The sequence below is a fragment of the Aspergillus aculeatinus genome (genome assembly GCF_003184765.1).
Source record: "Aspergillus aculeatinus CBS 121060 unplaced genomic scaffold BO66scaffold_20, whole genome shotgun sequence".
Classification (NCBI taxonomy): Eukaryota; Fungi; Ascomycota; class Eurotiomycetes; order Eurotiales; family Aspergillaceae; genus Aspergillus; species Aspergillus aculeatinus.
The window spans coordinates 217,856-229,177 of record NW_020291489.1 but is presented as its reverse complement, the minus strand read 5'-3'; the positions used below and the strand labels follow the sequence as shown (position 1 = coordinate 229,177).

Genomic DNA, 11,322 nt, shown 5'->3' with positions numbered 1-11,322 from the left:
CAAAGCAACCGCCAAACAAACTGCCCAAACCAGAACTTTAGCTCCCTCCGCCTCTCACTTAACCGACCTTAAACCATCTTGCCTGAACATATCATTTGGTTTACAAACGGAGCTTTGCCCACTTTCTTTAAAAAGTGACAGTCTCCTGCTGAAAGCAAGCTTCCCCTTGACTCTCAGATAAACCTTCTATCATCTCTGTCATTGCCTGAGCAGCTTGATCACTACCCCACTCCTCACAATGGCTGACGGTCTTGGGGCTGTTGCGCAGCTCCTTGAGGCAAGTTTGGACCCAAGGCAAAACAAGCAAGGTTAGTCTTGTCTTTTATCCTCCTGTTGATGCTGCAATCTCGCTTCGGTGCTCTGTTCAATCAAACACTTTTGATGGTCATTCATGCACTTCGCAAAGCATATGTCTAACTTTTTTTTTTTCCCTAGCCGAACTTGCTCTCCGCCAGGAGGAGAAAAAGCCGGGCTTCTCTTTGCAGCTTCTCCAAATTACTGCCTCTGCTACCTACCCTTATACTACCCGCTTGGCTAGTTCGCTTTGCTTCAAGAACTTCATCAAGAGGAACTGGACCGACGAGGATGGAAACTACAAGCTCCAAGCGGACGAGGTTGCCACGATTAAGCGGGAGTTAATCAGTTTGATGATCTCCGTGCCTGCAGGCATCCAAAGCCAGCTCGGAGAAGCTGTCAGCGTGATCGCTGATAGTGACTTTTGGGAGAGATGGGATACCCTCGTGGATGTAAGTTATGGCCGTCGCATTTTCGTTGCAGGGCTCTCAATTGACTTCTGTAGGATCTTGTTTCCAGGCTCCAACCGACCAACCCCACTGTCAACAACGGCGTTCTCCAAGTCGCGCACTCAATCTTCAAGAGATGGAGACCATTGTTCCGGTCGGATGAGCTATACAGTGAAATCAATCACGTTCTCGAGAGATTCGGCAGTCCCTTCTTGGCTCTGTTCGAGGTACATATACTCCGGAATGCCCTACCGTCTATTCAAGACTATAAAATTGCGGTGTTCATGTGCTGATTGGTTTTAGGGCTTGGATGCTTTCCTCCAACAAAACACTGCCAACAAAGAAAATCTCATCCAGGGATTTACCCAGCTCAACTTGATGGTCAAGTTGATGTATGACCTCTCTTGCCACGATCTTCCACCAATGTTCGAAGAAAATATTTCAGGGATAGCTTCACTTCTACTTAAGTACCTCACATACGATAACCAACTGCTGCACACCGATGATGACACCGAAGCCGGGCCATTGGAGTTCGCCCGCGCCGGGATCTTCCAAGTCTTGACTCTTTATGTCCAGAAGTACATGGATGAGTTCAAGCCTCATGTCGGCCAATTTGTCGAAAGCTCCTGGAACTTCCTGACCACCGTTGGGCAGGAGACCAAGTACGACATTCTGGTTAGCCGAGCTCTGCAGTTCTTGACTTCCATTGCTGGCATGTCTGAGCACGCAGTTGTCTTCCAAGCGGAAGGCACACTTGGCCAGATCATCGAGAAGGTCATTTTGCCCAACGTTAGCTTGCGCGAATCCGACGAGGAGCTTTTCGAGGATGAGCCCATCGAGTTCATCCGTCGTGACCTTGAGGGTTCCGACAGCGATACCAGACGCCGTGCCGCCACCGACTTCTTGCGTCGGTTGTCGGAGAGATTCGAAGAATCCGTTACTACTGTTGTCCTCAAGTATACGGAGCACTACCTTGCGGAGTATGCCAAGGATCCTGCTTCGAACTGGAAGGCCAAGGATACCGCCACTTATCTCTACTCCGCAATCGCAGCCAAGGGACTTGCCACTGCCAGCCACGGTGTAACAGCCACGAACTCGCTCATTAGCATCACCGACTACTTCCAGAAGCACCTTGCTGCCGATCTTGTGAACAGTGAGGGAGTCCACCCAATTCTCAAGGTGGATGCCATCAAGTATTTGTACCTCTTCCGGAGCATCATAACCAAGGAACAGTGGCAAGAGGTGCTTCCTATGCTTGTCAACCAGCTTGGCTCTTCGAACTTCGTTGTGTACAGCTACGCCGCTATTGCTGTCGAGCGAGTTCTTTACCTTGCCGATGCCCAGGGCCAGCCAATCATCGCTCCTGGCACTATCACTCCCTTGGCCAAGGATCTACTAGAACACATTTTCTCCCTGATTGAAAAGGACCCCGCTCCCGAGAAGGTTCAGGAGAATGAGTTCCTGATGAGATGTGCCATGAGAGTCCTTATCGTCATCAAGGAGGGTGTTGTTCCCCACACCGACAGTGTCCTTCAACACCTGATCAACATCACGACTGTGATCAGCCGCAACCCCAGTAACCCTAGGTTCTATTACTTCCACTTCGAAGCTTTGGGTGCCTTTATCCGGTATGTGTGCGATTTGGCCGTCCGCGCTCCAAGCACTGACCTTTCCCTAGTTTTGCCGCCCCTAGCAATCCGGAGAAACTCGAGCAAGCTCTTTACACGCCTTTTGCTGAAATTCTACAAGGTGACGTTCAAGGTAATATAGTCTGCAAGCATAAATTCTCACGGACTGTTGCTGATATATGTATAGAGTTCATGCCTTATATCTTCCAGCTTTTTGCCGCTCTCCTCGAGGCCAATCCTTCCGGAACCTTGCCGAGCTATTACCAGAACCTGATTGGACCTATTCTCATGCCTGTCATGTGGGAGTCGAAGGGTAATATTCCGGCGCTGGTGCGGCTGTTGTCCAGCATTATTCCTCGTGGTGCTGAGTACATCATCCAAAATGACCAAGTTGCACCTATCCTTGGTATCTTCCAGAAGTTGCTCTCCACCAAGACCAACGAGGGTTATGGATTCGACTTGTTGGAGGCGGTCGTTACAGGATTCCCTCCGTAGGTTGACCACTCAAGCAAAAACTCACAATAGAACATGTTGCTGACAGCTTCGCAGTGCGACGCTTGAGCAGTATTTCGTCTCCATCATGCAGGTCATTCTCACTCGTCTCCAGAATTCGAAGACTGAGAACCTTACTATTCGATTCGTTCGTTTCTTCCACTTTGTCTCTGCACAGGACGAGAAGGGCTACAGCGCCGACTTCTTCATCCAAGTGGTCGACAAGGTACAACCGGAGTAAGAATTTTTCCGTCCTAGTAACCGCTAGCTCGCATGCTAATCTATGTTCAAAGCCTGTTCACGCCTATCTACTTGAACATCATTCTTCCAGAGACGCAGAAGCTCGCCCGTCCCTTGGACCGCAAGACTGCCGTGCTGTCATTTACCAAGACTCTGGCTAACTCGGAGGCATTTGCTAGCCGCTATAAGAAGGGATGGGCTTTTACTTGCGAGGCTCTTCTCAAACTTTTGGAGCTTCCTCCTCTTCCTGCGAGCAAGGATGACATTATTGCTGAGCATGACGTCGAGGACATGGCGTTTGGTGTCGGTTTCACCGCGCTGAACAGCATCCGGCCCGTGCCTCGTGATCCTTGGCCCGAGACCGGTGCTGATCTTAAGGTCTGGACGGGCAAGTACCTGAAGGAAGCGGACGCTAAATCAAGTGGCCGGATATCTGGCTTCGTTCAAGAGCGTCTAGGTGAGGATGCCAAGCGCGTGCTCACCAGTTACATCGCATAAGCAACTTCGACTTAGGTTGTCATCCTAAGTCTGGGTACTTTGCTGGCGTCCCTCAAATTTTTGCATATTCCCCTTAAAATAAACCATGGAGAGGAAATAGTATGTGGGAGCAAGCAGCTCTCCGTATGTCCTGATGAACTATAAATGAACATTTTCAATCTGCTATAATGGTTATATTTGATTCAATCTGTATGTAACAACGGCACGTACGGCGCGTATTCATCTCGATAAACACGCCGTTTCAAAGCGCGTTATCTAGAATTTATGGAGAAAACGAGAAAGCTGCAGTACCTGCTGTAACTCTCGAGGAAATGATGGTTAATAGGCTTGTCTATCTCTTCTGCTCAAGCTCCTGTGCTTCTGAGAGCTCGTTGGCTTTGTCTTCTTCATGGCGATGGGAGTCAGTATTGCTCGCGTTGTTGTCTTCCTCATCGTGAGGTTTCTCCACCCCCTCGACCTCTTCTGTTACTCCTTCCTGGCCCTTCTCCAGCTCCCGATATTTGCGCCGAGCCTTCTTCACCTTACTTGCCTTCTTCTTTCGCGCGCGGTCAGCCTTGATGGCGGCACGACTCTTGTCCCCATTCAGAAGCTCCTCGACCTTATCCGCTAGGATGTGACGAGCATATTTCTCGTTTTGCGACCTCGACCGGGTAGCTTGCGACTTGACGACTATGCCAGTGGGCTTGTGAATAATCTGGACGGCGGAATTGGTTTTGTTCTGGGCCGGTAATGCCGGACGAGTTAGCGCGTGATGCTCTGTACGGGAGGGGGGGGGGAAGGTTTCCAAAGCGCTCCCTGAGAGTGACGTACAATTTTTTGACCACCGGGACCGGTGCCCTTCAGGTAAGATATCGTCAAGTCGGCATCTTGGAACTTTAGGCGAGGAGGGAGTGGCTTGTCGGCCAGAGAGAGGGCGGAGAGAGAGAATGACCGCCGCAAGAGATTGGGAGTCGAGATGAGTGTGAAGGGGCTAGTATGACGAGCTATATGTGAGGGACGAAACATGGTGATTGAAGGAGCTGTGGCAGTAATAATGGCCGGAGTAGCTACGGAGCGGAGCACTGAGTAAGCCTACAATATACTCGGAATGCTCATGATTGTTCTTCTTGCTTGTAATGTATTGATGGTATGGCCCTTACCATACCGACTCAGCACACATGAGTGCCAGTTACAGTAAGTTTCTTCCACAACTTTGACAACCTTCATTACGCATTGATATATCAAACACTCATTCAACGATTCCTCATAGTCGAACAGTGACCTGCATCTGGGACCCTCACGGTCGTGTGTCCTGGACTCCCGATGAGGTTTGAATTACACTCTAGATTGTTTCTGTCCAGCCATAGAAAATCCTCTGCTAACTTAGTGGAAAGGCTGACGTACGCTTTTCTGTGGACTCATGGAGTGACACGCCAATCATTCATCGAGCACAGCCACTGGAACCAAGCTCGCTGTCACGGTACGAGTACGAGAAAGCGAAACTGCGCATAAAATGGATGCACTCGAGTACCCTGGCTGCTGGACCCTTCTTACTAGTGGAACCTGAGTCTTTTATGCTGCGGTCTCCGTAACGTTAGTGGTAGACACTTTATCTGCTTAGTGTCCTGCGGCCAATTTGAAACAGTGTCCAGATCCAGCATGGACTTGACGGGGGGTTCGATTTAGTCTTCCATTCGCTCCCTAAGTTACTGCTTTTTTTTCCCCTTGAGGCTACTCAATCTTAACGTATTTCCCAACCATTCTACAGCTGCTGTTCTTCTTCTTTCCACTCCCTCAACCCACCCTCCCCCCCCACTTTCAGGAGACACGACGGGAAGAAGTTAACTTACCTGCCACTTCTACTTCTACAGTTGTACTCCTACTGGCCCTTTATCCGCTCAACTGGCTGCGCATAAGTCTTTTGTGAACCTTTTCTTGTCCCACGGAGATTCCTTCAACCCGCACTCCGTTGTCTCACCCGCTTACCTATCGGCCATTTACTTGTCTGCCTAGACTATAACTTCCTGAGCTCGTCGCTTCGCTTCAGCTGTCAGTTTCTCTGTCTGTCAGATCATGGATGCTTGGTAGATCTTGGCACCACTTGCTCTCATCCCTTCTTCAACCACCACTCAACAAAGTGCATCTCTCCTAAGAGCACCCGCGATAGATCCCCTGAAGCCGACTCTCCCCACATCACCATCGCCTGGTTGCTACACCATATTTCTCAGTCAGTCTTATCAGCTGCCTACTCTCCTCAGTCAGCTTGAACGCTTTCGCAATTGGCGGATCCACAGCAATGACATTTCTGCTTTGGCTTGTCACGAATCTCGTGCGCTGGGTGCGACTGAAGATCTATCAGTATGAGGTGACTTTCGCCGTGTATATGCTCACCCCTACAGAAAAGTTCATCTTTAGTGCGTCAAGCTGTGTCCCTCCGAAGCGATTTATGCTTAAGGAACCATGTCCCCATCCCCAGGATATGGCGCGCTAACACTGGAACTCAAAAAGATTCTCTCCTCCTCACCCTCCTCACCATGATTATCACCGGCATTTACGTCTATTTGCCCGATCATATCCGAGCCATTTACAGTCACTTATACTACTACTGGGTCGGCGAACGTCCGTTCATCTCCGGGAATCTTCCGACCATCAGTTCAGTATTCCGCGAAGTTGGCACCCAGACGATGGATGTCCTCTACGAAACCGCGAAAAACCAAGCTGCCACGGTCACTGATTCGATTGCCGAACTCTGACCTCCTTCATTGCCTTGGTCTCCGCACTGATGTGTCTTCTACCTCCCCACCTCTTCTCGGACTTCGGCTTGCGGAAGTTCGGAAACAACGATGCTCTTTGTTTGCTGAGGTGCATTTCCAGCTGTGATACCATTGGGGCCTACTACCATTCTTTCTGCTATCACCATTTGCATTACTACCGCTTCTTAATCCACCCCCCACACATCTGCTGCACCCCACATCTATTCGTCCTCGAGCATAAATTGCATCAGCATTGCACGATAAAAGCGCAGCTTCTTTTACCTCCTGGTTCATGATACTGTTGCAACGTTGTTTCATGGCGTTTGAGCGATACAATCTTCCCTGGGACGGCGCATTCTTGGCGTTCATCATCGTTAGATCCTCTTCCTTGTGACCTTTTTTTCTAAAGCCCGCCACCTTCACTCGTCTTCCTGTCCATACTGTATCGAGGCTACTATTGTTATGAGTGAATATCCTTATAGAGCCTGTCGAATGTTGTGCCTGCCTCCGAGGCCACTTGGCCGAACATCGTTCATGGATGGCACCGTGGAGAATAAGCTTGGTCCTGTAACGCAGACTGTAAACTAGACTACATACCCCCAGTACGGCGCAGCGTATCCGTGGGATTCGGACATGCAGACACCGAGACTCGAGACGAACATACACCACCATTAAGCATTGAAGTACAATTTTGGTCTGCAGCTAAAGAAAAAAAAACTCCCGAGAACAAAAAGCAAAAACAGCCCTCCATCCCAAATATACAACTCCGGTCATGCTCAGAGAAGAGTGTTATACAACGAGAGAAAACAACGAGAAAAAACAAGTACACCCCCAGCCAGAGATAGTACATAATCGAGGGTACCAACCTCACCATATCGGAGCGGACACGGACACTGATAACCCACCCCAACCCTCTCCCCGGCTGGGAAATCCAACGCAAACAATCAACCCAGGCATAAATCTCTTTTCGCTCCGGGTCAGGATGTCAAGGCAAAGCCTGGCATTTAATCCACCCACACCGCAACGCAACCTTTTTTTTTTTTTTTTTGGTTCCCATCCCGCTCAAACAAAACAAGTCACTCTCGAAAAGGAGGGAGGCTACTCTGCGGATGCTTCCGTCTGGGCGCGAGACTGCGCCTGAGCCAGCTGCAGCTCCGCCTCCGCCGCCTCCCGCTGCCTCCGCTCCCGGCGGACGGCGTCGTTCATGCGCATGCGGTTCAGCTCGCGGTCGATCTCCTCCTTCTCGAGCGGGATCTTGTGGGATTGTTCGGCGGTGGGCCAGAAGCCCTTGACGGTGAAGCGGTCGTCGAGGTTCGTGCCGAAGTAGTACATCCAGCCGATGGGGAAGAGGATGTAGGTTCCAAACTGGTGCGCAGGTGACAAGGGTTAGAATTGGGTTGGTGTTCGGCATGAATTATGCTTGTAGGAAAGCGGAGATTACCTTGAAGACCTCGAGGTTTCCACCCTGGAGTTTGCGGAGGATGGAAGACATCTTGTGCGATTTGTGGCGGAGGGGAGGAAGGAGTGTGAGGGGGGGATGGGATGTATGAGAGTCTGATGCCGTATATACGGGTTTGCTTGGTGGTTGTATTGGAAGTGTTTTCTTGAACGAATATCGATGTCGTTGGTTATAGTCTGTCTGTCCGGATTCAAGCCAGTCAGTCAGTCAGTCTCCGGGGCGGGAACTTTTGGTGATGCTCTCCAATGGTCTGATACGAATCGATTATCTTCACGGAGCTTCTGACAAGCCGAACCCGCCGCAAAGCCCGGGATCCGTGCAAACGCAGCAAACACCCCACGTGCAATACACCGCTTAGAAGGTCATGTGACCATATGTACGAATACTCGGCGGTGCCGTGAGCCTCGGCTTGTTCGTTTCCTATGCTCGGCCCGCTGGAACCTCCCCGCATAAGCAGGGCTAGCGTTCTGCAGCAGCGGAGACTGGCCCCGTCTACTTAGCCCGCAGTGTTTCCCCAGAATAGATATAACTACCTGCTCTTTCCTTTCCGTTGCTCCTTTATTCCGTAGAACTTCGTGTTCAGTGCATGAATTTGGTCTGATTTAGCCTCATTGCATAACGGTTTCAACGCACAAGGTCGTGTGAAGTTGTCTCACTCACCGGAGGAAGTGCATAGACACATACATCAGCATTAGAAATTCCCCCCGCAACACATCGCCCTACACATAAGGACGATACAAGCCCATTCAACATGACGGACGAGAGCCTCATCACCATCACCTACCAAGGCCGAATCGCCGTCATCACGCTGAACCGACCCCAGAAACTCAATGCCCTGGACCAAGACCTCTACTACCTACTAGGCGAACGGCTCCGCGAAGCCGACGCAAACAAGGACACCTACATCACGATCCTGACCGGCAAGGGACGATTCTTCTCCGCGTGAGTTTCTCTTGCTTTGCGCCCGAAGCCCCAACTACCCAACCCAACTAACCTTGCAAAAAAAACCCCCAGGGGCGCCGACGTAACCATCAGCCGCCCCAACGGCGGCAGCCTGAACAGCAGCGCGCGCCGCGACCTCCTCCGGGGGTTCGTGGCCAACAACCTGGACATCACGCGGACGTTCGCGCACCACCGGAAGATCCTGATCGTGGCGCTCAACGGGCCGGCCGTGGGGCTGTCCGCCGCATTGATCGCGCAGGCGGACTTCATCTACGCCGCGCCGCACACCTTCCTGCTGACGCCGTTCTCCTCGCTGGGGCTGGTGGCCGAGGGCGGGGCGTCGCACGCCTTCGTCGAGCGGCTGGGCATCGCCCGGGCCAACGAGGCGCTGCTCATGAGCCGGCGCATCCCGTGCGAGGCGCTGGTCGCCGCCGGGTTCGTCAACGCCGTGGTGGCCCCGGAGTCTGGGCGCGTCGACGACTCCGATGGGTTTTTGGGCAAGGTGCTCGCCGAGGTGGAGGAGCGGCTGGGCACGCATTTGAACCAGGAGAGTCTGTTGCGGATTAAGGAATTGGTGAGGCGGCCCGGGAGGGAGGTGCTCGATCGCCAGAATGGGTTGGAGGTGTTTGCTGGGTTGGAGCGGTTTCTTAGTGGGGTGCCGCAGGAGGAGTTTCGGAAGTTGGCCTCGGGGGAGAAGAAGCATAAATTGTAGGGGTTGGGGTTGTTGAATGATCCTTGAGGGGGGGGGGCGGGGGGTGGGGGAGAGATTGTGCTTGTATTGCGCTGCGCCGGGCTCATATGATACATCCTTCAAGCGCCGGGAAGAGGGTCATGAGTTTGTACTGTAAACAGCTCAACAATGGTTGAATTCATAAAGCCTAATTCTGATATCACAGATTCTATTTTCAAGAACGCCCTCGAAACCTGAACACCATCACCTAACCTAGTAATTTCATTTCATAAAAAACATCACTCGTCCGAATCGGATTCCTGGGTCTGCTTGGCAAGGATATCCTGCCACTGCCCGAGGAACTCGCTCATGCCCCCGGGGCCCGTAAGGGAGGCATCCACCACTTCCTTGGGCAACTTATGTGCCGAGTACTGTGGCGTCGTGAAAGCATATGCCTCGGGGTCATCACGCTTCACCAGCCGGAACTCCGCGAACAGCGGGGCATCGTCATCGTCCCCGCCCTCGTTCTCGGATTCCGACTCGGACTCGGACTCGGGCTCTTCTGCCTCCTCCTCCTCCTCCTCCTCCTCCACTGCACCGTTGGCACCGCGGAGAGACAACCGAACGAACTGCTCTTCCGCGCCATCGTCTTCCTCCTCCTCCAGGATACCGACGGGGTCCTTCATCGTCAGAATCTCGAGCCAGCTGAACAGCAGCGAATCGGTCCGCTCGGCCCACGGGTTGATGTCAATTAGCCACACCTTCTCGTGGGGCGGCGGGATGTAGACGTCGAACACGAAGCTCGGATCGGGGAACGTGCTCTTCAGCTTGTCGTCGAAGAACGCTTGGATACGCGACCGGAGCGCATCGCGCATGGGGAACAGGAAGTCGAAGTGATTCTGGTCGCGCTGGCAGATGCAGAGCAGCACACGGTTGCGCACCCAGCACCGGAATTCGAGAGACGGGTTGAAGTTGACGTATTTGCGGAGGATGAGGTGGTAGGGGACCTCAGGCGGAGTCTCGGAGGACGCGGAATCGGCAGTTGCGGCATCAGCGGCGGCAGCGTTGGGAACGCAATCATCGAAGGGATGTTCCAGGTCATGAGTGATGAAATCACTGCTCTTCAGCAGCAGATAGATGTCGTTGGGCGTGCGGCACTGTAAGTCGTTGGTGGCCGACATCCAGGTTGCATCTTTCGGAGCACTCCAGTTCAGCTTCGGTGTCACTTTCCCCCCGTATTCGCTGATCGTGGACTTGATTTGGGAGTGAATCTCGGGCCACTCGACTGACGGGTCTGCCTCTTCGGCTTCGCCATCGTCGGAGAAGGTGTCGAGTTCATCGTCGTCGTCTGTGGGCGGGGCAGCCTCCGGCGGCAGAACAATACCGTCGGCACGCAGGTAGGAGACGAACTGGGTGCTGAGGGGAATCACTCGGGATTTGGGGACAAACGACCGGTACCTGCAGAATGCAAGGGGTCTCAGTCAGTACGCCTAACCAGAGTTGACTGGCTGGTGATGGGTCGAACGTACCGAGGTTGCCAGCTGTGATACGAGCAGTTCAAGATGTGGGAGTATGTAATCGGAGGAAAGGGTAGTCTTGTCAAGGGTTCGGAGGGAGTCCCCTCTGCTGCAGGTGTCTCTGGAGGGTCAATATGAGGCATGGTGACAAAAAGGCGCAAGTAATGCAAGGTTAGATGCGAGATTTGTATCCGCAGAAAGAATGGTCCCTTGTCGATCGCAAAGAGAGTCTGCGGGGCAGCCACTTTTTTTCTTGGAGTGAGTCAAGTTCATTGCCAAATGGGGAATAGTGTACGGAGTACGGAGTACCAGACGGACAATGCCACGTGCTGCCTCAGGCACGACAGATCGTCATCCACTCGTTCTGGCCTGCGTAGCAACATCGACAGGACCCCCGGCCT

At 52.4% G+C, this 11,322-nt stretch overlaps 7 protein-coding genes across 7 annotated transcripts; 3 read left to right on the top strand and 4 right to left on the bottom strand.

Annotated features, from left to right (window-relative positions):
• The first annotated feature begins 48 nt into the window (after positions 1-48).
• Positions 49-3,755, top strand: BO66DRAFT_74047 (putative chromosome segregation protein Cse1). Its single transcript, XM_025653556.1, has 8 exons — positions 49-308; positions 436-746; positions 800-970; positions 1,047-2,371; positions 2,422-2,504; positions 2,559-2,862; positions 2,921-3,100; positions 3,157-3,755. Exons 1-8 carry the CDS (start codon positions 239-241, stop codon positions 3,599-3,601), a joined length of 2,889 nt encoding a protein of 962 aa, XP_025504711.1. The 5' UTR covers positions 49-238; the 3' UTR covers positions 3,602-3,755.
• On the bottom strand, positions 3,586-4,627 carry BO66DRAFT_348332 (peptide chain release factor family protein). Its single transcript, XM_025644650.1, has 2 exons — positions 4,412-4,627; positions 3,586-4,319 (listed from the first exon to the last, which is right to left on the bottom strand). Exons 1-2 carry the CDS (start codon positions 4,604-4,606, stop codon positions 3,933-3,935), a joined length of 582 nt encoding a protein of 193 aa, XP_025504710.1. The 5' UTR covers positions 4,607-4,627; the 3' UTR covers positions 3,586-3,932.
• Positions 4,628-5,876: 1,249 nt separating this feature from the next.
• BO66DRAFT_437833 (serine palmitoyltransferase small subunit family protein) lies at positions 5,877-6,333 on the top strand (the record flags this gene model as incomplete). Its single annotated transcript, XM_025651019.1, has 2 exons — positions 5,877-5,994; positions 6,089-6,333. The coding sequence occupies 2 exons, from the start codon at positions 5,877-5,879 to the stop codon at positions 6,331-6,333; spliced, it is 363 nt and encodes a 120-aa protein (XP_025504709.1).
• Positions 6,206-7,218, bottom strand: BO66DRAFT_74009 (uncharacterized protein). Its single transcript, XM_025653554.1, has one exon. The coding sequence runs from the start codon at positions 7,003-7,005 to the stop codon at positions 6,340-6,342; it is 666 nt and encodes a 221-aa protein (XP_025504708.1). The 5' UTR covers positions 7,006-7,218; the 3' UTR covers positions 6,206-6,339.
• Positions 7,219-7,354: 136 nt separating this feature from the next.
• On the bottom strand, positions 7,355-8,042 carry BO66DRAFT_348325 (uncharacterized protein). The gene is made up of 2 exons (XM_025644649.1): positions 7,775-8,042; positions 7,355-7,698 (listed from the first exon to the last, which is right to left on the bottom strand). Exons 1-2 carry the CDS (start codon positions 7,823-7,825, stop codon positions 7,432-7,434), a joined length of 318 nt encoding a protein of 105 aa, XP_025504707.1. The 5' UTR covers positions 7,826-8,042; the 3' UTR covers positions 7,355-7,431.
• A 258-nt stretch (positions 8,043-8,300) lies between these two features.
• BO66DRAFT_428325 (dodecenoyl-CoA isomerase) lies at positions 8,301-9,446 on the top strand (the record flags this gene model as incomplete). The annotated part of the gene is made up of 2 exons (XM_025650397.1): positions 8,301-8,734; positions 8,807-9,446. The coding sequence occupies exons 1-2, from the start codon at positions 8,544-8,546 to the stop codon at positions 9,444-9,446; spliced, it is 831 nt and encodes a 276-aa protein (XP_025504706.1). The 5' UTR covers positions 8,301-8,543.
• A 152-nt stretch (positions 9,447-9,598) lies between these two features.
• On the bottom strand, positions 9,599-11,134 carry cdc123 (cell proliferation protein CDC123). The gene is made up of 2 exons (XM_025647235.1): positions 10,934-11,134; positions 9,599-10,862 (listed from the first exon to the last, which is right to left on the bottom strand). Exons 1-2 carry the CDS (start codon positions 11,062-11,064, stop codon positions 9,704-9,706), a joined length of 1,290 nt encoding a protein of 429 aa, XP_025504705.1. The 5' UTR covers positions 11,065-11,134; the 3' UTR covers positions 9,599-9,703.
• Between the last annotated feature and the right edge of the window lie 188 nt (positions 11,135-11,322).